This window comes from Misgurnus anguillicaudatus, chromosome 20 (assembly GCF_027580225.2).
Source record: "Misgurnus anguillicaudatus chromosome 20, ASM2758022v2, whole genome shotgun sequence".
In the NCBI taxonomy this organism is placed as follows: domain Eukaryota; kingdom Metazoa; phylum Chordata; class Actinopteri; order Cypriniformes; family Cobitidae; genus Misgurnus; species Misgurnus anguillicaudatus.
Genome location: NC_073356.2, coordinates 29,515,909 through 29,543,802, shown reverse-complemented (window position 1 = coordinate 29,543,802; position 27,894 = coordinate 29,515,909). Strand labels below are relative to the sequence as shown.

Genomic DNA, 27,894 nt, shown 5'->3' with positions numbered 1-27,894 from the left:
TTTTTTGCTAATGAATAGCATGGTTAAGCTATGGTTACTGCAAAAGCTCATTTTAGTTAATTTGTGGCAAAGCAAACTAGTTTTTTCATCCATCTTTTATCTATAAAATAAAGTTTTTAAATATCAAGAATAGTAAACACAATTTCCATATAATTACTTTCCTTATTTTCAGTATTTTGCAGAGTAAATAATGTTTAGTAATATTAATATTTATGCTGTGTTATGTATTACATCTGCATTATATCAAGATCCATTTTCTTTATAATCACATCTATCTTAGCTTTGAATATTTTTGGCATTTATGTTTAATATATGCTTACCAAACTCCACTTATTTATTTTCACACTACCTCTCTATCTTTTTTCTGTTATCTCACACCTGTTAATTTTACACCTCATCTTCTTCCTCCTCAATTTCACATTATATGCGTGTATATAATAAATGTTAAATAAATAGCACAAGCTGATCAAAGCTGAGCGCTGCATCTCTACATTTCATTTTATTCTTCCATTTGTTATTGCTGCACCTGCAAACATTATTTTTCTATTTGTTGTTTATTATTATAAACTTACTCACTGGAGGATGTTTATTTAATCTCTAGAGGCACACTGTAAAAATCTCATTTCAAAATGTTGTCCCAACTAGGGAAATAAAGTAACTTGAACTAGAATCTTACTGCATTAGGTTGCCTCACTTCTAATTTGCAAAAAGGAAAAATCTTTCATACAATTTACTGTAAATCAATACTGTAAATGACGTCATTGTGAGAGGTTTTAGTAATGCAGAATGAAAGCTCAGACTTTTATAGTTTGACTTTAAGCTTTCCGTGTATAACAAATTGTCCAAAGCTGGGGCAGTACCCTTTATAAAGGGCCTACTATGTACAATTTAGGTACAATATGAGTACTTGTGAGTAGCAAACTCTTTAGGAGCAAAAATAATTCATTAAAATTACATGCAGGACCAGTGAATATGATCTGTCTGCATTAGTTTACATTAGAAGTGCATTGGTATGCATGCAGGTAAGAGTCTTTATGCTACCTAAAATTGGTTTGGATTAGCTGACAGGGTGTGTGACACAGCTGCAGTTAACTTTTATTCGGTTAGCTTAGAGACTGAAAGACTAAAGTAAACACACAAGCAAGGGCTGAGCTTCTGTTTCACAGAACGGTCCGGTTTATAAATATCAACCCTTGATCGGATTCCAATAGTGTCTTATCTCCGATAATTCAAGTTAATTTGCATTCATAGCACAATGGATTCTTTGTCAGTGAATGGGGTAATTATTTATTGGTGATTCAGGGAAAAAAGCCAGACCACATCTCCCAGCATCCCTATAGGCAGGAACAGTAGACATTACCAAGTGACGTTTGGTTGCGGTGCACTCATGGGAGTTGTAGTTCATAACAGTCACAAACAGGGGCAGTTCATAATCAACATGTGAAAAGGGATAAAATGACAAATACAATACCCGCAATAACATTTAGCGGCACGCCAATGCGACGACGTACCGCCAATGCCCATGAATGAGTATGTGAACACAGTTACATAGAAAAATAGCACTGTCAAAAGTTGTAAGCTCTTTAAGGTTTAAACCTTGCCGTACGCTTCATTTAAACAGTTCAGAAGATAACAAAAGCGTGTACCGCTTTGAAACGGCCTTAAAAGAAGTGCCCAGTCAAAGGTGGTAGAAGTTCAGTCAAGAGAAAGGAACAGTCAGTCAACTATTGGTTGTTTCAGGTTATATATCAAATTCATACACACAAGCACAGTCTTGGTGGATGTTTCCAACAGTGAACGGGCTCAAAAAGATGGTCTTGCAGTTACGAGGAAGGTAAAAGAGTGATACATTGAAAAAGTTGCAAGAAAATGCTAAAATATAAATCAACAACAATGATAATTCAAGCAATTATAATAACAGAGCAACCAGGTTAAAAATGACATTAATTCTTACTGTATGTGTAAAGTAATAAAGTTATAACCAGCACTGTTTTTTCCTTTTGATTTTTTTTAAACAGAATCATCTTCCAAAAATATTTTGGTAGTGCACTATTCATTTCCGTGGAATTCTCTGGAACTATACAGCCACCTCCAAAAATGTGGACGAGAAGTAAAAATCCACAGTTTGGCCGATAAGCGTGGCACGTTTTCGTAGTCCTCCCAGACACCTGAGAAAACTGATCGAAATCAGATCTGCTTTGTCTCTTTTATCGGAAAGATACTACATTTATATATTCAAGTTATGCAAATTACATCTATAGTCACATATTCAAGCATATACTCATGTACACACATATATCTAGTGAGAGAATTGTTTAATATTGTACTTTGTATGGTACAGTAGTATAAAGGTGCATGTCTTTTTGGGGGATGTGAGGTTCATTTTGTGGAACTTGTCATTCCTCATACAATGAACGATAAGAAAGGAACTAAAGAAAGGTTATAGGCAAACAGGTTAAAACTCTTATGTTATGTGCATTTGGGTCAAGAGACTGGGTGAGCACCATATAAAACGACAGTCGTCAAGTGTGTTTTCCCGCGCCGAAAAATACATAAGCATGCGCCGGCATGCAACCCACTCGCTGCGAACTCAACCTGGGTGAGATACGCCACACCAGCACCAATGCATTTCACAACGTCAAAAGCTCAAGGAGAGACAGAGATGCAGAAATGGAGAGAAGGACTATTGATGGACTGGCCATGAAATTGGCCCGTTGTCTATTCGAAGAGGATTGCGTATATATTAAATATATATATTTATTTGAAAGATTTCAGATTCTCTCTCTTTCTTAGTCTCTCTCTCCCCTCTCTCACCGCAGGATAAAACAAACACACACACATACTAAATTTTAAGAAAAGGAATTAAAGAGAAGATAGCAAAAAGAGTGCTTGAACAAATCCATGATGAAAAATTTCAAACTATACAGCTTTCATGTGCCATTTTTCTCAATCCCAGTTCACCTATGAGCTCTTTGATGTTTCTTTATCCTTATTGACATTCTTCCCTTTAAATCTGCTTCGCCCTGACCTGCCTAACTGCTCCCGATGGTAAAAATATATCACTGTATGATAGCGATCCTGAAATCATACTTCAGTCCGGCTTCCCGCACCCCCACCCATATATAAAATATACAAAAAAGATTATTTCCCAAATCTCGTCACCTCTCTGCCTCTGCAAGTATAAAAATATACAGTTTTCCTATGTCAAAATCTCTTCAGAGCTCTTAGTCGTCGCCCACATGACTTCCACCCGTTCTCCTACTCTATTATAGCTGTATAGCTGACCTTAACAGTTCAAAAATATACAATGTTTTTATCATAGAAAAAATTACATCTCCACCACCTCCTTTAGAACTCTCTCTCTGAGAAAATCATCCCACGTGGGAGGAGGATGTTCACAAGGGCTACGTGACATCATAAATGATACGCTTTTATGATTCGTGAGAGATCGGATGGTGCGATCGTAACCGATTCGACCACTTGTGCTTGCGTAGTACAGGTAGACCTTGTGGACATCCTTTTTATAGTAGCTGTTTCAATCAAGCACCACATCACCTAATTTAACCGATCCCTGCGCTTACGAAGAAATGTCAATTTGTGAATAGAGTATCGTAGTGCTTATTTGAAGCAAACGCTAGAGGAAAATGCCATTCCAGAACAGCCCTTGAAACACTATTTCAATATCATTATTAATGTCTCTTTCTTATTTCCGCTCTTCTCGTCTCCTTTTCATAAGTCTCCGTGACGGCTCTCATATTTGTTGATGATGTTGCGACAGCGGCCCAGCTCTTTTCGCATGTCGGCGACTTCCTGCCGAAGAGCGGCGTTTTCCCGTTCTAAGAATGCCGCTCGGACGGAAATCTGGTTCTCCTTCAGTCGGCGGGCGTCGCGGGAACGTTTCGCCGCTTCGTTGTTCTTATACCGCCGACTCCAGTACTTGTCATCCTTATGAGGTGAAGGAGGAATAGGTGGGATGTGAACAAGAAGGGGAAAAAAGAAAAAAGTTTTTGATTATTTTGTAGTAAAAATTTAGTAACCATGTTTTTTGCATATTATTGATCATATTCATTTTTACTACAAAAACCATAGTTAAACTATTTTTTATCATTTTAAATATATTTCAAAATTAACGGCCAAAAAATATATATGTGCTGAAATATATTTTGAAATATGTTTACAAAAAATTTATTTTTACCAATATATTTTTTGGCCATTTTTGTATATTTTGAAATATATTTTATATATTATAAAGCATTTATATTCAGATTTGTATTTGTATGTTACAAACCTGGTAACATAACAGGTTTGAAAAGGTTAAAATTAAATATATTTTCAACTGCAAAAATATACTTTATACATACGTATACACAGTTGCGGCCGGTGACTTCATTTTTCGAGGGCGCACGATCCGAAGTTAGTCACAACATGTATATTGCCCGTCATGTGTGTGGTTCCTTATTTCAAAATCTGTTCTGCGCATCAAGTGATCCTATGATCATGTGTCTTGTCAAAATAAGTGCCTGCTGCAGACACGTCTAAAGGGTTTGTGATAAAAGAGACACTCGCGTTTGCCAGATACTCACATAATCTCATGCGTAATCAGAGTTTAGTGTTAAGGGAGTGTCTTGCGTGTATTTTGTAAACGTGAGCGTCTCTTTTATCATAAACGGTTTTGACAACGGTGTGCAGCAGGCACTTATTTTGACAAAACACATGATGCACATGGTTCACATGACCCAACAAACACATATTTTGAAAACACGAGCAACACACGACACTCCGAACACTTATTTTGAATTTGGGCCCCTCTCAAGAGCAGTCACCAGCCGTCACTGCGTTTACATGTTATACAAACTTTTAAAATATATATTTTTCCTTATAGGTTGTAAAATTAGAATTTGTTGCCCTGGAAATAAATTTTTAAATTTAAAAATATATTTAATTTTTTAAATTTAAAAATATATTTAATTAAGCTTTACTTTCTACAAAATGTATTTAGCATATATTTAAAACATATTTTGTGCCAAAGAAATGCATTTTTTTGTCATATGGGTATGTTTACCATAGCCAAACCATCGTTAAGTTGTGGTTTAATTATATTAAACATTAATTTTTACTTATTTGTACCAAAACAATGACAATAGACAAAAAGCAGGGCAGCTTGAGCACTGAACCCATACATGTAGTGAATGCCCACAAAGTGAAATATATGCTTCAGATTTGAAAAATGCTGTAAAATGAGACTACTGTACATAAAATTTCAGCAAAAATAGATTTGTGACATCACATCTTTTTTAACCAACCAAGAAACTCTATTTAATGATGTTGCATGTTTGGATTTACTGACTGACATAAGAGGGCGGAGCTACTGAATCTAGATATGACGCCCTAATAGAGTGCGGCAGGGATGACGCATTTTTGTAGGCAAGACTCAGAAGCGAGTTAGCATTTTAGCACTTCCGGTTCCATGATCCCGAAGTCAAGGTTTTTTTTAAACCTCACTGACTTCAAACCTGGGATGTTGGTTAAACCCCTTAAAGAGGACATACCATGAAAATCTATAATTGGGTCTCCAGTGCTTCAACAACCTAGAAATGTGAAAAAGATCAACCTAGTAACTTAGTTTTGGTAAACCATTCTCTCCAAGCATGTGAAAAAATAGGTCATTGAAATTTGGCTCCCCTTGTGATGTCAGAAGTGGATAATACCGCCCCTAAATCTGCACTATCCAACAACAGCACTGCCATTTAGTGCAGAGATCAGCTCAATTGCATTTTAAAGGACACACACAAAAAGGTATTTTGAGCTAAAACTTCACATATGTACTCTGGGACACCAAAGATTTATTTGACATCTTTAAAGTCTTGTGAAATGTCCCCTTTAAATAAGATCTTTAAACCCAAGATATTTTCACATTTTATTCTAGGACATAAACACCCCCACTTGTGACTTTAAAGTTTTAGCGTGTCTTTAAAAGGGTGGTTGATAACAAATTGCTATATGGGACTACAGACGTTATCAGGGTCTGTGAACGTCATCACACATGAAGATCTCAAAAACAATGGAACATGGACATAATTCCCAACAAACATTCATCCTCTGAGTTTTTTTCGTATCAGCCAACATGTTATTAAATGTGTTTAATAAAGTTGGAAAGAGCTGCCGAAAGCTTGGTGGTGATGACGTTAATGTCGAAAGACCGTGGTGTAGTTCACTTGTAACCTAAGGTTAGATGTTCATTTCTAATTTTCGCATTTAGAGTTCAAAATTCATAAAAGTTGTCCTCATCTGTGAAGATTATCTAGTTTGACAACACAAACATAGAGCTTATTATTTGCAATAATCCAAAAGTCTATGGGAGAAATGAATGTTTGTTTGTTTTTTGGCGAGGAAACCAGGATCAAACTTCCAGTTTGGCTTACAAAAATATGTCATCCCTGCGGCAAAAATCGATACCACAGGACAAAAATGTCAAGCAGTAAACTATAAAGCCATTTTAAAAAATCCCTGAAATGAAATGCAAAATAGTACCTTCTGCTCATCTGGCACAAGCATTTTGCGAGCCTTCTTAATCATGGGCTGAGGCTTCAGCTCTTCGTCTGAAAAGCGATGCCTTCGTGGATCAAACGCCTCCTGGCCTGGCACGCTGGACAAAGCGAGGTCAGCGGGATCAGGATCGAAGTTCACCATGACATCGGCCGCGTTGGTGGGCGGGGCTACTGGCGGAGGTGGGCAGGAGGGGCTTGGAGAGGGGTCAGGCGGTGCAGTTTGAGCTCCTGGAGAGAAGAGGAACAATTAGGAATAAACAGTCACTCACATGTCGCAGGCCACATGAATAAATCACCATGTGTCTGGGCTAAAGGCAAAGAGGATTAGAAACAATGGTTGTTATGTTACTTGACTGGCTGCAGTGGTTTAGGTTGACCACCAGGTTGCAGCAAAAGCCAAGGTGGACACTTGCCAATGTCAGCAGCTGGCAGGCAAAGCTAAGACAAGCAAACCTGCCGTTTCAATTCACATTACAGTATAAACAGCCAGAAAAACATCATAAAACTGACCCTGAAAACCATCACGTTTTGTTCTCTCTCAACAGTGTATAAATGCAGCCTCATTTGCCATTTACAACACCCATCGATGCTTTACAACCCAAATATTTCTTCCTCTTTTCGTTTGAAATATGCTTTTAGGGAAGCCAATAGCACTGCACTTAGAAGCAAGCACTTGACATTAATTATGATGCATTAGCTGTAATGGCAGTTTCTCATTTAGCCAAACTGAGATGTGGATTTAAATTGTATGCGTGTAATTTCCTACACAGATATAACGTATTTAAGACACACAGGATTAGGTGCAATTTTTGCATGCATAGCATTTGTGGTTATACGTCTTTTTAATCATTGGTTATAAATGTTGCAGTAAGATAACTCAGAACAATCCAGCTTTAGACAATACAATACAGCTTTGAAAAGCACAAATTTTTGCCAGAAGACTCTGGAGAATTTCCAAAGGTTTGTTTTTGATTCATTAAGAAAACACACAATGGATAACGCAAAGTGCTATAGGAAGAATTTTACGCAAAAAGTCCTCCCCTTCCACCTAAACCAGCATATTGTCCGGTTCATGTCATAATCCTCATCTATCCAAAAACTCTAAAAGAGAAAAAAAGTGTTTCTTCCCATGAGCAGCAGCTGTCCTTTGGTCCTCTTCCTCTCCGTGCGGGAGGAGAAAAAATCAAGAGACAGCTGTGTGCACAATTCTCATACAACACACAAACAATGAAACACAATGCTTATACTGTCATACAAAGACGAACACAATGTCATTGTCTATCTATTGTCTCTTTCTATCTCTCTGTCAGTCCATCTATCCTTTTATCTCTCTCTCTCTCTCTCTCTCTCTCTCTCTCTCTCTCTCTCTCTCTCTCTCTCTCACTCTCTATCTATCTGTCTCTCTGTCCATCTAAATGTTACTATCTATATACCTATCTATCTTAGAATCTATCTATCTATCTATCTGTCTGTCCATCCATCTAAATGTTACTATTTATATACCTATATATCTTAGAATCTAGCTATCTATATAGCTATCCATCTATCCATCCAGCTATCCATCTACCCATCTAGCTATCCATTTATCCATCTAGCTATCCATCTATCTATCTATCCATCTATCCATCTATCTCTCCATCCATCTAAATGTTACTATCTATATACCTATCTATCTATCTAAGAATATATATTTCTCTATCTCTCTATCTATCTCTTTATCCACCTAGCTATCCACCTAGCTATCCATCCATCCATCTATCTACCCATCTATCTATCTATATATCCATCTAGCTATCTATATATCCATCCATCTACCCATCCATCTAACTATCCATCTAGCTATCCATCTATCATCCATCTATCTCTCCATCCATCTAAATGTTACTATACCTATCTGTCTATCTTAGAATATATATATTTCTCTCTATCTATCTCTCTATCCATCTAGCTATCCATCCAGCTATCTATCCATCCATCCATCTAGCTAATTATCTATACATCCATCTATCTATAAATCCATCTATCTATAAATTCATCTATCTATAAATCCATCTATCTATCCATCCATCCATCTACCCCTCTACCCATCCATCTATCTTTCTATCTATCTATCTATCTATCTATCTATCTATCCATCTATCCATCCATCCATCCATCCATCTACCCATCCACCCATCTAGGTATCCATCCATCCATCCATCCATCTACCCATCCATCTAGCTATCCATCCATCCATCCATCCATCCATCTAGCTATCCATCTATTTATCTATCCATCTAGCTATCCATCCATTTATGTATTCATCTATCTATCTATCCATCCATTTATTTATCCATCCATCCATCTATCCATCCAAATGTTACTATCTACTATCGTTATCTATCTCTCTATCCATCCATCTATCCATCCATCCATCCATCCATCCATCTAGCTATCCATCTATTTATCTATCCATCTAGCTATCCATCCATTTATGTATTCATCTATCTAGCTATCCATCCATTTATTTATCCATCCATCCATCTATCCATCCAAATGTTACTATCTACTATCGTTGTCTATCTATCTCTCTATCCATCCATCCATCCATCCATCCATCTCTCTCTCTCTCTCTCTCTCTCTCTCTCTATCCACCCGAAGACAAACACAATGTCACTATCTATCTCTCCTTTTATCCATCCTTTTATCTGTCCAAAGCACAATGTCACTGTCTATCACTATCGATCTGTCTATCCATCTATCACACACACAGGGCTCCATTTTTTATGAAGACATTCCATAGAAGTCATGTTTTTATACTGTACAAACTGTATAGTATATCACCTTCACCTAACCTAACCCTCACAGAAAACGTTCTGCTATTTTAGATTAAAAAAAACATAATTCTGTATGATTTATAAGCTTTTTAATTTCGTGGAGACAAAAAAAAAATGTCCACACAAAGTAAAAAATTACTGGTACTACTATACTATTATCAGGTACAAACACACAAGTTAATGTACCATTATTTACATTACAGCGATAAAAATTATATGTGTGAACCACACATATCTACCACAGGACGCAACAGCTTGATTATTTTAAGATGTCAATAACAATGAAAAGCTTTGCCAGCATATTATGACTAGAGGACATACCAGGCAAAGGCACAGATATCCCTGAAAACTTGTAGCTTAATCTTTTTCTATTTCTCATTCTCTCTCCCCTCCTTCTCCTCCCCTTCCCGTTCTCTCCCTTCTCTCTCTCTCTCATTGCTCTCTGCAGCAGCACGTGACACGTCGCCTGCACATGGCCCCAACGTGTGAGGGAGCGGGAGGGAGGGAACAGAGAGACGGAGAGATTTCCAAACATGCAACAGAAACACAGACATCATCTCCAGTACTTCTCTCTCTCTTTCCCTCCTTCAGTGCAGCGTTTTAAAAATTTAAGTGGAACGTTGGTAATATTGTGCAGAATACTTGAGAATAATTTAAATTACTCTCACTTTAACACCATCCCTAATTACTGGTGACAACTCTAACACACTGCTGTATTTTTCATGTAACATCATTACTTATCATTTCACATTGTTTTCTTTTGTTTGCTGAAGCTAAATTTAGTCCTTTTGAAAATATTTCAGTACAATATTGTCTGCTCTGATGACTTTGCTGTAATGAAATGCTTCCACTGCACACAAACAAACACGCACACACAGACACAGCTGTGCCCTTAAACCTTCAAAGCCTGCATTGCTCTTGGCATCAGAGTCCAGTTTTAGACATCCCATCATGCATCAGTGCAGATCACACGAGTCACAGAGACAGTCCTGCTCGTGTTTGCACCAATGCACACACAGACGTGCATAAAGCACTTCTGAAACACTCTCCACACTGTGGAGCAAATAAAATGCAATTTTGTGACAGCTATTTCGCACGGTTTATAAACACAGTGTCCAGCCGATAACAAGATACAGTCCTCATGATTCCTCCTAACTTTCAGGTGAAAAACTTCTAAGGGTTCTTACCGTGAAGACACTCGGGACCTCCCAGCAGTCCAGGGGCCTGCGGTACATCCAGTCCCAGCAACGAAGATGACGAGGATGAAGAAGAGAGGGATGAGATGGATGAAGCGGAGGAAGAGCAGGGCGGAGAGGAAGAGGGTGGGCACTGTGAGCTCTGGCTAGGAACGGCCGACTGGGTGCTCTGGGAAGGCACCTGGGCGGCCGTACTGCAAGTGTTTCCCGATGGCATGCAACCCATTCCGTTCTCCGTCAAAAACTCCTCCAGGTCCATGTATTGGAGCTGGAACAGGCCGCCGTCGCACGGCAACGAGCGCTCCCAAAGCAACGGTCCGAGGAAGGTGGACTGATTGGTGGAGCGCACGGAGCCGCTGCTGCCGTTCATGCCCCCGGCTGCGCCCAATGAATCCTCATCAGAGTCCAAAGGTTTTTCTTTATCTACGAGCAGAGAAAACAACAGTATATGAAAGAGTACAACGTATTTACATGTGGTGGCTGAATAGGTAGGGAATTACATTAGCATTTCAAAACGTTGTGGGTTTGGTTCCCAGGGAACACATGTATTGATGAAAATGTATAGCTTGGATGCATTGTAAGTCACTTCGGATAAAAGCCGCCAAATGCACAAAAAGTTCAACATACAGTCGAGAAAAATAGTGCTAGCAACACCAAGGTCATGGGTTTAAATCCCATATACAGAAATGTGTACATTAAGGGTGATTCTCATGAAATCCAGACTTAGGTGTCCAGCATTAGATTTTTTTTAAAAGCCCTTGAAGACAATTTTTTTGCACATATAAGATTAAGGTCTGATCTAACTATAACCATTATTTTTAGAAGATTTAAATAAATATTTCCTATAAAATTATTTACATTTTTTAGATGATCATTATCAAAAATTGTCATTACCGCAACATGATATTACATTAAATATACGCATTTACAAACTCATGTTTCGGTAATGAGAACTAAAAAGATGTCTAGGTACTATGACAAACAAAATTTCAACTTTTATCTGGAGACAAAAAAGAAGAACTGCTTACCTGTTTTTTTTTTATTTTAGTTCATTGAGGGGTAAACAATGATTGAAAATTGTTGCGGAGGATGAGAAAATTGGTTTTGGACAATTATTATTCTCTACATTTACCAATGATCACCAAATACCACATGTTTCTTTACTGTAAATGTTTATAGTATAACATGCACTGAAGCTTTTTATTTTTTAGATTTATAAATATTTCCATGTCAAAGAACCCAAATCCAGTCATGGACATGTTGCGGTAATGACAATTTTCCCTTTAAATATGAAAAAACAACAAAATTGGTTTGTATGATGTCATTTAAAATCATGTGCAAAATAGTACATGAAGAGATGTTTGTAACTGTATGCTTCTTATGTTGATACTCTTACTTTGCATTTACTTTTTTATCTAAATGTTTCATGACACCTCATAAGTCTAATTTCACGAGAATCACCCTTAAATGTGTCTAAATGTAGATAAATCTGTTCACATTTCTTCACGAATCCAGTTAGCAGCAATATTCAATTCACGAAAGGTGATCCTGTAGCTCAATTGGTATATAGCATTATGTTAGGTCATGCAAAAAGGTCATCATGGGTTTGATTCCCAAGGAACACACAAACTGCTAAAAAAAAATGTATAGCTTGAATGCACTGCAAGCAGCTGCCAAACATTTCAGGTTAAATTCCCTAAATTCTGGCACTCTGGTTCCTCAAACACACAAAAACACCTAAAGTGCTCGTATTTTGCACATATGTATTCATATTTCCATATCATATGCAAACATGAAGTCCATGCACAACAGCGCACGGTGTGTGTACTCATGACCCTTGAACCGCAGCTCAGTACATAAAGCCTTCACAGCTGCAGTGTACTCGTAAACACATAATGCCATGCACAAAGCTGGAATGCCAGAGGCCAAGATGGCAGTTTGTCTCTCTGCCCATCACTCGGATGAAGAGATGAGAGATCGTGTTGGGGAGGGTTGGCGAATGAGATTGGATGAGAGCGCTGCACGAGTGACTCTGAGGGAAGAGCTCAAAGCAGCGAGCCGAGCTGTCATCTTCAGCGCATGGGCTTTTGAAGATGAAGCTGGGGAATATGCACTGCACAGTGATAGATGGAAGAAACAAGGTTTTACCCAACAACAGCGTCCTGACAAAAGGGAAGTGGAAGCGTTATCTAGAGATAGATGGATGATGGTGTAACGAACTGTCTGATAGAGGGTAATAAAGGGAAATGAAGAGCAATATATAGGCATAAACATATAGACGGTCATATAGATATAAAGAAAACAGTAAGCCAAAGCAAAGAGAAGAAAATAGATAGAGTGTGAGGTTTCAACAGTGCCAACATCCAGAAGAAAATTAATATTGAGGAAATTAACAAATACATTTATTTTAAATATTAAAATATTTATTTTTCAGTTTTTTATCCCCCCTCCTTCTTTTTGACTTTTAACCAAATCTGCAGTGACACAAATCATCCACACGAGGGCGCAATTGACACAACACAATTGTTAGTTCACATCCGTATTAACACAAACACCTCACGTTTTAGAATGGCATCCATTTAATGGCAGTCACGGGAGCTTTAAGCGCCCCTTTAAGAAAGGGGAGAGGCCTTTAATTTATTTAATTTGTATCGGTCTTGTAAATTCACATAATTTGTCAACCATTTATCCGTCCGACTGAACAAACAGCCCGAGTGAATGTGAAATAAAAGACGTTTCCTGGTTGCCAAGGTCTGAAACTGGGAGGTGATGCAGAACTCCTACGAAACTTATCGCGGTGCTTCCTTTATTTAATACAGCGTGAAATGTAAAACATAAAGCTATTTTTTTCTAGAACATTTTGAAGTTACTTTAATGACAAGTAGAGCATGAAAAATAGAGTCACCTTTCATCTCACAGCAGTCTTTTCCTCTCTGGTCCCCTTTAATAGGCAGCTGAAGAAGAGATTTTAGGCTCGCCATAGAGTTATTCAGGTGGCTATTGGTGGTGGTACCTGCAGGGTTAGATGGTCCGAGCTGTGGACTGGTCCCTGCTGGAAGATCGGGTGGCAATATCTGAGAAATTGGCCTGGACATTCCTAAGTGTATCCAGGTTGAACCAGTTAACGTTCAAATAACTTTACCAGACAGTTGACCTGGTATGATTGTCTGAATAAAAAATGTACTAAAAATTGAGTTTGGCAGTTTTGCACCCTGGATCGGGATGTTTGTGGAGGTTTCCGAGCATTTAAAATTCTCCTTCGAGCGCTTCTCCTAATCCGTTCCCATTGGGAAACTGAAGTGAATTGTAGTGGAAACGCTTGAGTTGTTGTTCATCCTCTGGCTCCCTGTTTTAAAAAAAAAATGCGATAATCGTTCGTCGTCTCGCTTTGATCTTTCGTGGGATCGCAGCTTATTTGTTGACGCGTGTCATCGCGCTTATCTGGTGTTCTTCTCGTCCAGGACAAAAATATTCCCCGAAAAACCGAATGAGTTGAATGAGACGGGCGTCCATAGAGGCAGAGATAAAACTGTGCACAGTCTGCAGGAAACTGTGTGTAAACAATAAACCCGGACTGAATCGAATCGACAATTCGTAAACTTCGTATCGATAACTAACTCTGATTGAAAACAAATGTATGCAAATGAACGGTTCTCGGTCAAAATATTATAAACGTGAGATATCGCGGTTACGACTAATGGCTGTTTTTATTCCTCTTCCCTCTTGTTGTTGTTCTCTCTCGTTATTTCTGTAGCTAACCTCTCTCACTTCCCTCTCTTTCTTTCCTTTCTCCGGGCACTCGGTAAAGCGAGCGCTCGGTATCGTAGCAAGAGTCAGCTGGAACGTACACGGGCAGCGCTCGTGACATCACCTCTCACGGGGGAACGGCACTTATGGGCGGGGTTTTGCATTATTCATGATACACACCTCCCATGTCACCGCCCATAATATGATAAACGACGCGCGCTGGCCAATAGAACGCGTCGTTTACGAATATTAAAAGTCAGACCACCCCCGTTTTTCACTAACCACTTGTGTGCCATTACATTTTTATCGTTTAAACTGTAATGAAGGAATAGGAGGCAACATTAAGACCAAAAACAAGACATTAAACGAGTTGTTTATCATACAAACGTAATTACGTTGCTTTAAGCTGCAGGGTACGTTAGTAAGAATGCGCACGTGAATGTAGAGATGACAGGAAAATAAATTGCTGCAAATATTCAATAAAGATTTATAAGCTGTTGGCATCGCATATTATCATATGACTCTTGTGTTCTTATACAAATTTACACCTCTAGTATGATTGCTGTTGCTAAATAAATAAAAATCTTCATCCTATCCATTCATTCTCCCGAGTGTGGCTAGCTGTCATTTGTCAAAATAAGCCGAAAACGTGAGTATTTCGGTTTGGCCGACACAATTGTATTTCCACAGTACCTTAAGGACAGTACAAGAGCTCACAGAAAGCACATGGCTCAGGCACGCGCGATCGCTACCTACCGGCGGCCTCTCCTTCACGCGATTGGTCTAAAGTAGGTCAGTCTCTGCCCATCGCGCGATCCTATTGGGCAAAACTAGGTCAGTCGCTCCTCCCAACGTTTTCCCCATGCGAGTGCCGCGTGAGATGGGAGTAAAACAACATGCAAAGGCGGCTTGGTGAGATCTTTGTGGATTAGTGCAGGCAACTCTTGTCAGACGCAGAGATCAGATAGAAACTGCCTGTGCGTGCTTAAAAATGACAACAAATAAGAAGAAAGCTCTATCAACATACAATTTGTTATTGTCTATATTAATAAAAACATGTATTTGGTTTAAATAACTGATACTTGTTTATGTACCTTTAAAAAAAATTGTTAACAAGATTGCACTTGCACAGTTGCATGGGTGCACGTTTGAAATACAGTTCAAATCTGATCTTCATCACGTTGCATGCATAGGAGGGCAAGGAGCAATGCACTATACTTGTTTTAGGGCGAGTTTAACCAAAACAAGCTCAGACAGAACTAGTAATTTTTTATATGGCATTATTTCTATGCATCGTTTTTTCTAACTACTGCATTTTAAAATGGCATGCAGAGTTCCCTAATTTTTTTTAAACTCATATTTTATCAAAAACCTTTACTTTTTACATGTAATGTTTTATATGTTTGCTTGATCATATTTCCTTTCAAATGCCATGAATCGATCGTTTGAAATAAAATATTTAATGTACAAATGTCCCTGACGTGAACCGTAATAAACAAAGTTTACTTTTCACAAGCACTTACAAAAAGCAATATGAGGCCAATGAAATGTTTTGGAGCAGACCACACCTGAAATAAACATACACACATTTATATATAACAATAACAAATGTGTATTACTGCAGTGGTTCTCAAACTTTTTCAGCGTGCAGCCCCCTTTGTGTAAGGTGCATTCCTTTGCGGCCCCCCCAAAGAAAATTTATGACAAAAAACAGTTCTAAAACTTCACATTTTAATTAAACAAAACCTTAAATTATAAAAAGTAGTGCTGCCTGATTGTTTTAGGTTTAATTTCACAGAATTCATGATAAATTAATGTATTTTATAAAATGTCATAAAACTGGGGCCCCCCTGGCACCGTCTCCGGCCCCCAGTTTGAGAACCACTATTACTGGATGTGAGAGTCACTTTTTCTCACAGTCCTCCCCCTTAGTCTCCTTTAATAGGCAGGAATGCCATTAAGTTTTTGGTGGTCATTAGTGGTGGTACCTGCAGGTGCCTACTGGAAGGTCAGATGGCAATAGCAAAGAAATTGGCATGGACATACTTATGTGTAACACTTAATTCAGGACTAGGCCTAAACCTTTAAAAAAAAACATTACTGTTGTGCATCTTGAGACAATACAATGGCACTGATATATGTTAACATGCATTTTAGTCTGGGACTAGGATAAGCACTGCCCAGGAACCACTCCTTAGTGTTGGAAAAATCTTTTATAAACTAATCATAAAATAGAATGACAGGTTGAGACCTATTTAATACTTTCATTGAAATTAACGAGTACACTTACAGATTATTTAGTATTATGTGCATAGGCCTATGATAAATCTTTTTAAGCAGCCCTGCAAGGCAAATCCTTTCATTTCCGAGCCTAATGCCAAACAGAAGACGTTACCGCCACCTAGAGGAAATATTTAGCAAGTTCAACTTTTTATGATTTTTCATTTCATTTCATCATGAGATGATGTCCTGTGCTGAACTCATTTAATTTTCGCTTGAAAACACTAACAGAGAAACTAAGAGAAGAGATGGTTGTGTTTATTTGACACACCAATCCTCCATAAGGGAATTCTTACCTTTAACTTTAGTGTGGCAGTGCCAAAACACAAACTGTAACACAGCCCCATTAAGCAGGTAACAGCACCTTGGCATCATGTGCATAACACATGTACTCTCATTTGACACTTATAAATCATTTAATCTATATGGCTTAAATGAACCACATCTGATCAATGACATGAGGATGCAGAGCTCAAGAACGGACACTACCGGTCAAAAATGTAGAGTAACTTCGCTGAAATGTTGTAAAAATGAGAATCTTTCGAACTGAAGGAATATGCATGCTTAAATTTTTTTATTTGTTTTATAGACAAAACAATAATTGTGCCAACATATTTATTACTTCAATATAAAACTAAGCTCAGCATGGATGGATTTTAATCCTGTTCTAAATGCTTACACTGTAAAAATACTTCGCTGCCTTAACATTTTTTGTTGAATCAACTCAGATTTACAAGTCATTTCAACTTTCTATTATTTATCTTGACTAGAGAGGAGTTGTTATAACTACAGGTAAGTTGACTTTTCTCAACTATATTTTATAAGTTATGACAACTCATCTTTGTTGACATGACTTGTAAATCTTAGTTGATTTAACAAAAAATTTTAAGGCAGCAAAGTTTTTTTTACAGTGTAGGTAGTTGGTTAATACAATGTCAAAAGTATATTTTGCAAATTCTAGGTAAAGGATATTTAAAAATAATAATAATAATAATCTTAATCTTGAATTTTTTTGTCACAACATCATTTTGTCTTGATAACTTTACTATTATTCTACAATATGGAAAAAATAAACGACGAGTAAGTGACCCTAAACTCGTGACCGGTAGTGTACACAACAATTCAAAACGCAATCCAAAACTGTATATTTTTGGACATTTGTTTTATTTGTTTTCTGAGGAACATCTCTGTTGGCTCAGAAAAAGAAACTGTTTAGTATTTATATTTTGTATTTTAGTTTACTGAGAGGAAAACATTGGAACAGTAGATCTAAGTAAAGTTTTGACAATGAATACAATAGTGTTGGGAAAGCTGGGCTAAGCTGTGGTTTGGGTTAAAGGGGCAGGGAACAAAAATCACACTGATACATATATTCCCCACATCTTACAATGATAGACCCTGCCACATACCCCACCCACCCCTAAAATAGTAAAAATTATTTAAAAAAAAGAACTTATACTTTGAATAATAAAAAAGAACACAACTGTTATATAATAAAATATAATACGCATTGTACAGTACAGACTGGCAATACCTCTCTCCCGCTAGCCAATCTTGCAATCGAAGACATTAACACTTGCCATAGAAACACCTGCGAAGGTTCATTACATATTTCTTAAAAAACAGGTGACAATAAACACAGGAACATGGCATCGGCAACGCCATTCTGTCCCCACTGCATCAGCTATGCAGAATTTTTTGCACATTTTGACAGTTTCCTGATGGATTATCTCTAAAACAGAGTTTAATTTAACATTAAGTGTCATTATCGTTGTTCAAAGGGAATACACAGACTATAAACTATATCTGCTTTCAGTTTCAGGTCAAACATTTGCATTTAAACATGACGGGGGAAAAACAAAACAAGACCACAAGGAACAAAAAGCTACGTATATTTGAGAGTAAACAAAGGCTATACCGTTAAAATCTGAATACTGTGGGAGGGGACTAGTTTAAATAATAGATTGTTACTGTTCAGATTAGTTCACTGGTATGCATCCATCATTGCAGCACGAATAAAGTTAAGAAAATACATAATGAATGTATTTTTAGAGGATAGAGATGCTACCATTACAACAAAGGTGCTACCAAAAAACCCAAAACAATCTAGAATATTCTTCCCCTTTGGAGAAACCGTGTTAGAGATCCATGTCTTTAATGGATGGATTTTCAGGTACAGGCTTATTTTCACGAGTCTTTAATTTTAGGAGGCACTCTCTTGGTTAAAGTCTGTCCACACGTTTTACGGACTTGAACGTGTGATGCTTTCCATTAAAGAGTTCTATGCCTACTTTCATGCAATCCAAACATGTTTTAAGGCCTATGTAGATGTTAAATTCATTTAGTGCCTGTAGCCTGTAACAACTCTTGATCTTTCAATCTGGTCCATAGCCTTCTGAACGTTAGTCCCCTTTATTGAGATTTTGTTTCCTCTACTGACACGTCGGCAAGCAAATCTGTGGCGCCGCAGGTGAGCACCATTCCAGAAGCGAGAGGGACAGTGAGAGCAAGAGAAAGCTCCTTGAGAAAGGTGATAGGCCCGATGACGAAGAGCCGACAGTAGTCTTCGAGAACGCTTTCCACAGACTATGCAGCGCAGGCGAACGTGACGCCCATGTTTTCTTGGCGGATGCCTGGTTGCACGGTGAACTGAAAGAGTTATATGACTTGTAAAAGTGGTAAAGGGACAGACAGGGCATGAGTATGATTTTAAGGGGACAACGAGTGACCTCAGGCCTCTAAATCTTAATTGCCCCACACGCCACGTGCCTCCACCTACATTCATTCCAAGCCCTCCTCCAGTAAACTTGGCCCACTTTAGCTGGGCTATCCACTTCTTTCTTTTTCGCTGCTGCTGAAGTCTGCATTTTTTCCTTTTTAGATATATTTGCCTTCGGGCAATTTCATAAGCACTGAATCCACTCAGTAACGGCAAATCACTGGTCAGTTTATATTTTTTCTTTTTTTTTTTCTTCTTCCGTTGGGTGGCATCCTCTTGGGCCTGAGGGCTTTGTTGTAAATGTTGAGACTGCATTGAAAACGGGTGCTGTTGCTGGTGATGTTGAGGGTGGTGGGTTGAGGAGATGTTGATGTGAGGTGGAGTGGAATGAAGGGTGTTACCTTGAACCCCTGAATAAATTAGCTGCCCCTTTCCACTTAATGGCTGTTGAAGCTGAAGGGGACCCATGTTGGGGTTGGAGTAGTGCAGATGTTGGGGGTGCGAAGAGACATTTGAACTGTGATGTCCTGACTCAGGAGTGTAGAAAAGAGGGGAATAACCAGCAGGCTGAGGGTGCTGCGTGTGAGCAATTGTTGAATGGGGCTGTTGTACTCCATGACCTCCACTTTCGGGTGTTATATGAAGGAGAGCATTTGTTGCGGCCTCACTTTCTGAAACAGATGGGGCATTTCCAATGGATTCAGTTCCTGTCGGTTGCGGTGTTGGTCCAGTACGGGACAAACCGTGTTGAGATAATCTATGTCTGGTCAGGCTGTTGGAATAGGAGAAAGCCTTGCCACAGACTTCACATGAAAAAAGTTTCTCCCCACCATGTTCATGAATGGCTTGGTGATGGGCAGTCAGATGGAAGTGATGACGGAAAGATTTCCAACAAATCTCACATGTGTACAGCTTAGGAGGGGGTTGGTTACTTGTGCTAGCATTAGATCCTTGAACTTTGTTCTCCTGAGAATAAGAATAATAAGCGCCAGAATTGGATTGATTGGTTTGTTCTTGATTTGCAGGTCCTCCTTGATTTGCAGCAGATTTGGTTTTACTTCGCCTTGGCTTAAAATCTCCCCTTAGATGCAGCTTTTCATGTCTTTTTAGACTCTGTGCATATCCGAAATCTTTTCCACAGAGGGTACATTTGTAGTTCTTCTCCCCAGAGTGAACAGTATGGTGTTTGGTAAGGTGAAAAGGTTCTCTAAAGTCTTTTCCACAGATGTCACAATGAAAAGGCTTTTCTCCTGTATGCACACGTTCATGACGACGTAAAGTTTCTCGTCTGCTGAAGCCCCGCCCACAAACAGTGCACAAATAAGGTCTTTCTGAACCATCTCCAGCAGCCCCACCCTGATTGTTTCTTCGACGCTTAACGCCTTCTCCTGGAGCCCCACCAGGTCTCGGCTCTCTTTTCTGCCTGGGCTTGCGTGGCCGCTTGGGTTTGGCATTAGGATTGGCATTTTGTGAATTAGGTGGTGGCTGCTGCTGCTGCTGGGTGGGGTGAGATAAAGGTATCATTGATCCACTTAGGCATTCTTCGTTTCCGCCATTGCCAGCAGATGTAGATGAAGAGGGGCCCATAGACCCAAAGCCAAGTCCACCTAACAGACCTCCAATGATGTCCCTCCGTTCCTCTCGTCCCCCAGTATTGTTCATTTCAGCAGGCAAGACAGAGGCAGCAGCAGCAGCAGCAATGGCAGACATGGCACTACTGGTGACTTCATCTTCAGAGTCATCCAAAAGAGAGGAGAGGGGAAGATGAGATTGCTGTTGGTGATGGTGCTGCTGCTGCTGATTTTGAGTGTGTGGAAGAAGTGTTGGGGCTAAAGGAGCTTTTCTAAGAGCTGGACTTGACATGCTGTTATTACATGAGTCTCCGGAATAAGATGATGGGTTACCCTGTTGGCGACGGTAGTCATCAACCCTGTATGATGTTTGATAAGGATCTCTGGAATATTCAGGATTATATTTCTCTTCAGTTTTGCCTACAGGATTTTGCCTACCACTTCCTCCCTGTGAATACATGCTATCACAAGACATTCCTGCCATGCCATCCTCATTTTTGCAAAACACCAGTTCTTTATCATCACTTATTTGTCCACCTGGGAAATCGTTTTCAACCTTGCACTCCACTGAACCTATTGAGTCACCATCACTGCTTCTAGATCTCCTCCCTGGCTTGCCACAGTTACCAGAGGCAGCATGGTTCAGCAAGGAAGTGCTCTCTCTAAAGCAGCGGCCACATGCTGGACAGCGATAGGGCTTATCTTCGTGAATTTTCTCATGTCGAGTGAGCGACTCTCGTCGGTTGAACGAACGCTCACAGACAGAGCAAGCATATGGGCGATCTCCAGAGTGGATGACACCGTGCTGAAGGAGGTGTCCTCTCTTCTTGAATCCCTTTCCACATTCATTACAGCAGTAAGACTTATCTGGACTTGAGCAAGTGGAAGACATTGGGTCTGGATTCTGTTCATGTGGGTGGTGAGCATTTTGAGAAATTCCATCCTGTGTTGAGTGTGGGAGATCTGACTGATGCTGATGACTTGGGTTTGTGCTGCTATTGGGACCATTAGCATCTTCTTCATGACAGCGTATGTGTCGCCGAAGACTTGGTAGATGAGAAAAAGTCTTGCCACACTCTCCACAATGATAGACAGGCTCTTGCTCAGGCTGTGGGATATTAGGAGTCATTGATTGCTGGTTTTCAGATTTGGGGTTCTGGGAGATATTTGATACCAACACAGAGGCAGAGTTTGAGGATGGGGCAGAGGAAGAAGAGGAGGAGACAGTTGAAGAAGAGGAGGACGGTGCTGACGAGGAGAGGATGGAGGAGGGGTCACCACCAAGACCCCTCATGCCAACCCCTCCACCTCCTCCCACAAGACCAGAGGACCCATCATGACCATGTGCCCCAGAGCTGCCATGGCAGTTAGCGCTGCTAGTACTGCTGCTACTGCTACCATCTGTCTTTCTCTGGGGCAGGTAGCCAGCCATGGCTTTCTTTCTCCTGCTGCCACTACCTCCACTTCCTCCAGCCCCAGATACGCCGTCTCCTTTACCATCATCCTTTGGTACAGAAAGATGTAATGGGAGTGGCAAAGGGAGACCTGCTTCTTGTTGCATTAGGGAAGCCAGCTGATTAGAGGAAAGAACAGGAATGCCTTGGAAATCAAAACCACCAAGAGGTGATGGTTGGGGGGCAGGGTGAAGAGGGTGGTGTGGATGCGCATGGCTGTGTGGGTGAGACAACGCATGAGGTGGCAACTGCTGCTGCTGTTGTTGGGGCTGGGGGGCTGGATGGCCATGGGTGTGTGAAGGATGAAGGGCTGGAGGGGGAGCAAGACCTGTATTGGAGTCTGCAAGTCCAAGATGATTATGGGGCCCTTGCTGAACTAGAAACTGTTCCAAACTAGCATTTGTGGGCACTCCAGAAAACAGGTATTGGTTTGCAGCAAGCATGCAACTGAACTGCTGGTGTAAACTTCTTGCATCAGACTGGGCTCCAACTAATCCAGCCACTGAACTGCTACTGCTGGGGGGGTTATTTGATGTGGTGGTAGAACTCGAAGGAGAGGGCGATGAGGAGGATGGTCCAGGGGATGGCTGAGGAACAGAGAGGCCAGGATGCAAGGGTGGTGGCGGTGGGGCAGATGTTACAACTCCTCCAATTACCCCAGAGCCTCCTCCAGTACTTCCCCCTCCAAAATCAAATCGGCCCATTCCTGAATGAAGCTGCTCCTGAGCTAGAGCAGCCTCGGCAGGGTGAAATGTACGTAGGAACTGTGGATAGCCAGAGGCAGAACTGCCGCTCCCACTGCTGCTGCTCATCTTGCTAGATTTACGTGTGCTTTGTGACGAGGACTGAGTTTGTTGTGGGAGAGGTGGAGGGGGTGCACTCATTTTGGCAAACAATGATGAGGAGTCGGCAAATGCATTACTTCTAGATCCTTGAAGGGAGCCAAGACCAAGCCCAGACAGGAGGCTACCTGAGGCCTCACTTTGTTGTTGCTGCTGCTGTTGAAGCTGCTGCTGGTGCTGAAGTTGGACCTGCTGTTGGTGCTGCAGTTGTCTTTCCAGTCCCAGTCCTTTGAACTGGTGAGCCTGGTGTCCACTGAGCATCTCTAAAATGTCCATGGGGTACTTTCCAAACTGAAACATCTCCCTCTCACTGTTGAGGGGTGTTGCTAGGAATTTTTTTGTCTGTTTGTCCTTTCCAGCAAAGTGAACAATCTTATCAGATCTAATAGATGTCTCAGAGAATAAAGCTTTAAAGTAATCTGCTAGCAGCTCAAGTTTTTAAAATAAATGCCTTTACAAAAGTAATTTATCTGACGTTGTGACAGTCCATTCCAAAAACAAAACAAGTTTTGGCTATAACAGTGGGCCACTACATGTGGTAAAATTATGGAAGCATTGGATTAAATAGTTATCTATAAATAAGTAACAAAAAAGAGCAAATGATGTTTCACATTATCATGCAATAAGCAGGGGTTTACGTTAATCTTTTAAAATTAGTATGTCTACAGCTAAAACAGTAAAATCGTGTCTGTTAATACCATATGAAATTTGCTTCAAACAATATTTTTCACTAAAAACCAAATAATTTAGTGTTGAAAGTCATTAAATTTGAAAAGGGAATGTCTTTCTTTCTATTTCTGTATTTCTTTGAAAAACGATGCTTGCAATGGTCCCACTTTGTGATTTCCTTAGGAAAGTCTTCATCTATAAAGAAAAATATGATGAGCAATCAACTTTCTTCAACTAATCGGAGTGAAAAGATGAAAGGTCAGATTGTCCACAGGGTAAATCCAACCTCTTTCTATAATGCCTCAGCTGAAAGGCCGCAAGCACAGTGTTATGACCTAGTAGTTCGTCAAACGTCCTCCTGTGGCACCTTGTCAGTCCTGATAAAAAAAGTGAAAAATAACATTATCTTTAGTATCAAAGATTGAAAATGCAAAAACTAAATATTGTACAATAAAGTCTGACAGGACATGAGCAATACTTGGAATTTATATAAATTATCAACCGTCTTATCTAAAACCATAATCTTAAAGAAAAGTAATACCTTTTTATGTGCCAAACTATGAAGACTAATATGTAAAAACTAGCAAATATATAAAAAATCACTACATAAAATCGAATAAGGACAGCATGAAGAAGCGGCAACTGCTAACAAACAAAAAATTAAACAATAACATCAGGGAGGATAAGGGTGATTATACATTTCAGGTTTTGGTGTCCAAAACAATATTTTTTTCCTGAGGTGGTGTAACAATGTTGACAGTAGTGCTGCCTCACGATAAGTCGCGAATAATCGTTTGCAGAATAAAAGTTTCTGTTTACATAATATAAATGCGTATATATAATTATGTATATATAAATACACACACATACATGTATAATTTAAAAAATATATATATTTATATAATAAATATTTATAGTTATATATAATATAAATTATATATAAATATAAACATGTATATACACATGCAAATGTTTCCTAATTATATACATGCATGCGTGTTTATTTATACATAATTATTATCCACAGTACACCCACATATATTATGTAAACAAAAACTTTTATTCTGCAAATGATTAGCCGCGACTAATTGTGAGGCAGCACTAGTTGACAGTCATGTATGTGTATATAAGAGTGATGGAGAGAGTGTATGTTTATCTGTGCATGACTGCCAGTTCTGTTACATACTGTCAACACTGACAGTAATAGAATTTAAACTAATTTGGACAACAGGAAATCATGATTTTCAGCTATAAAAGAGACTTTTTAAAGTAAATATTATATTGTTATCGCCGCTAACATCTTGTGATCCATGACAATGAGTACCTAAATAATTCGCAAAAATTATCAAAATAATTAAAAATACAAAGAAGGAAAGAAATGACTCTGAACAACAATATATATGATGATATATATATATGATTATAAAATCACCCTTAAACCAAAATAGAAATAATAATAATACTAATAATAGCAGTGTTGAAAATCATAAAGCATAAATTACATTAAATACAGTAAAAAAAACTAGCAAAACAAACAATAACAGTAGAAATTAAGAGCAAAGCTGACAAACTGAAAAACTGTAAAATAACACTGACACAAGCAAAACAAAAAAGTCATTAAATAAAGCAACCAAGCAAAAGAAATAATAATAATAGCTGAAAGAGCTGCAATGCCACCATTAAATATTGTACAGTAATACTGACAAATTATCCAAATCATAAATGCTTGACTTCAAAATTAAACTGACAATTTTTTATGAAATTTAGGCTACTGACTCGATCTATGAACAATTATTAAAAGGATAGTTCACCCAAAAATAAAAAAATCTGTCATCATTTCTACTTTCGTGTTGTTACAAACCTGTACACTTTTTTTTTGTTCTGATGAACACAAAGGTAGATATTTTAAGAAATGTTTGTAACCAAACCGTTTGTGGACCCTATTCACTTCAATAGTAGGAAAATAGAATACTATGGAAGTAAATGGGGTCCATGAATGGTTTGGTTAAAAACATTTCTCAAAATATCTTCCTTTATGTTCATCAAAACAATAAATTTTATACAGGTTTATAACAACATGAGAGTGAGTAAATGATGACAGAACTTTCATTTTGGGGTGAACTATCCCTTTAACTAAAAAATTAATGATTGATACGGCACACATGCAACTGAATAAAGAAGAAGTCCAAAAATATCCAGACCTTATGAATGGTTTAACTCGTAAGTAAATTAGCAAACAACTAAAAATGTATCAATAATAGGTAATAAGAGTCACTAACCAATCTTAAAAAAGATAGATAAAAATAAAAATCATAACGTACAGAAATAATTACAACAGCAAAAGGATGCAATGCTAATATTAAATAATGTAAAGTAATACTAACAAATCACCTCAATCAAACATGACTTAAGTTTACAACTAATTTTTTTTTAATTAGTATGAGCTATTAGCTCGTCAAACTGTAAACATATATTTTTATATTCGCACATAAGTAAATTAACAAATAAATGGGGAGTGTCAATAATAAAAATGTAAGTAAAACTGGCAACTAAACTCATCCAAGAAAACTATAAAATAATTAAATTAAAAATCAACTATTTTATGATTTTTAAGGTAAAACACAGAAAATGCTCTTCATCTCAATTCACTCTAAATAAATAAACAAACATGAGATAACACCCCGCAAGTTGACATTGCTATCTCAACTTAAAATCTTGAATCGTGACCCTATAAATAACTGAGCTGCAACAACTTTAAAAACAAACAAAAATCTCTCATACACCTAACATGAACTACTACAAAACTACTGTTTTAACTAAAATAGATAATATATTATTGTTTATAACTGTGCAAAGAAAATCACAAGACCAAACCATGGGGTCTTGTCAAGGGTGCAAACGTCAACATTACAGATTTTCATTCAGCCACAGTTAAAAACTGTGTTTAAAAAAAGTGAACTTACCGAGGCCTTGAGGAAATGCGTCGACTGTTGTCCGTATGATTTTGTTAACTGTGCAGGGGGTGAGGGAGAGGGGAGAGCTGAATTCCCTTTTTCAATCACATCCCTCTGTGGCACAGCAAAAAGTTTTGAAATAAAACACAATTAGACTCGTTTCATTCATGAACAAATTGACAACAATCTACCTCAATTTAGAATAAAAACATGCATGCTAACTTGCCATACAGGGGCCAACTAAAAGTCAGAATAACAGAAACATAAACAAGCAAGTGACTGTGAGTGCAGACAGCCCGTCAGACGAATTCAGGCTATCAGCCCACTTCACTGCGCTAGCCTTTAAGCTAGCTAAATAAAGACGTCGTACCCTTTTGCACCGCAACAAAATGAACTCAAATGTTTGTGCATCGCACCTGCACGTGAACGGAGAAAGTCCTCTTGAAGAGCAAAGCGTGAAAATAACTTATGCGAAAAAGGCGCCGAAAGCGTAGATGTGCACAAAGGCGGTTTCCGATTTCAGGTTAGCAGGTCATTTTTCCTCATCCCGTGGAAAAACACTCTCGGAGGCCTCTCCATCGCTCTCGGTCCGTTAAACAACCCCTGATTTCCGCTGGCTAAGCTCGCTAACGTTCACCCTCTCGCCGTATTTTTATCAACACAGGATTTCGACCGAAACCGTTCTTCTGGTCCGTTTTTTGCTTTTATTTTACAACGGATTATGGCCGGTCAAATATTTTCCGCCCCGTGTCAATTTTTAGTGCCCCCGTCTTCCTTCGGGTACTTCTGTTCGCTTCACAGTGGTCGTTTCCGGGCAGTCATACAACTTCCGGGTGGTGTTACATGGTAATACGTTCGACATCATTGTGCTTAGCTTAGGGATTCAGTGAGAGATAAAGTACAGAACAGCTTTCTTGTAATTCGCGGGTTTATTTAATTAATACAATATTCTATTGTGGTAAGATGACACGATTAGAGCACATGCCCCCCCAAAATACACCCCCCCCCCACACACGTTCTACATTAAATGATAGCTAGGCTATGTTGTCAGTTAAATGAAAACACAACACATAATAGACTTAAAACACAAATGGCGCG

General features: G+C 38.8%; 2 protein-coding genes across 3 annotated transcripts; both read right to left on the bottom strand.

The window, feature by feature from the left end:
- Positions 1-1,260: 1,260 nt before the first annotated feature.
- On the bottom strand, positions 1,261-14,438 carry dbpa (D site albumin promoter binding protein a). The gene is made up of 4 exons (XM_055220699.2): positions 13,466-14,438; positions 10,552-10,983; positions 6,532-6,776; positions 1,261-3,945 (listed from the first exon to the last, which is right to left on the bottom strand). The coding sequence occupies exons 1-4, from the start codon at positions 13,653-13,655 to the stop codon at positions 3,730-3,732; spliced, it is 1,083 nt and encodes a 360-aa protein (XP_055076674.2). The 5' UTR covers positions 13,656-14,438; the 3' UTR covers positions 1,261-3,729.
- A 3,294-nt stretch (positions 14,439-17,732) lies between these two features.
- znf865 (zinc finger protein 865) lies at positions 17,733-27,752 on the bottom strand. Of its 2 annotated transcripts, XM_055220676.2 has the most exons (4): positions 27,213-27,752; positions 26,806-26,910; positions 24,129-24,219; positions 17,733-24,037 (listed from the first exon to the last, which is right to left on the bottom strand). In XM_055220676.2, the coding sequence occupies exon 4, from the start codon at positions 23,471-23,473 to the stop codon at positions 18,929-18,931; it is 4,545 nt and encodes a 1,514-aa protein (XP_055076651.2). In that variant the 5' UTR covers positions 23,474-24,037; positions 24,129-24,219; positions 26,806-26,910; positions 27,213-27,752; the 3' UTR covers positions 17,733-18,928. The 2 variants fall into 2 exon arrangements, with proteins under 2 accessions (XP_055076651.2, XP_073714579.1); XM_073858478.1 differs by having other exon boundaries at positions 17,733-24,219.
- Positions 27,753-27,894: the final 142 nt, after the last annotated feature.

What these genes read in the sequence shown, in the direction of transcription:
- dbpa (XM_055220699.2), bottom strand. Translation starts at nt 13,655, where the DNA reads ATGTCCAGGCCAATTTCTCAGATATTGCCACCCGATCTTCCAGCAGGG. An exon ending in AGGTCCCGAGTGTCTTCACG is followed by an intron (nt 6,777 to 10,551) that starts GTAAGAACCCTT and finishes TCTTCTCTCCAG; the next exon opens with GAGCTCAAACTGCACCGCCT. An exon ending in TTGTGCCAGATGAGCAGAAG is followed by an intron (nt 3,946 to 6,531) that starts GTACTATTTTGC and finishes TCACCTCATAAG; the next exon opens with GATGACAAGTACTGGAGTCG.
- znf865 (XM_073858478.1), bottom strand. Translation starts at nt 23,473, where the DNA reads ATGTTTCAGTTTGGAAAGTACCCCATGGACATTTTAGAGATGCTCAGT.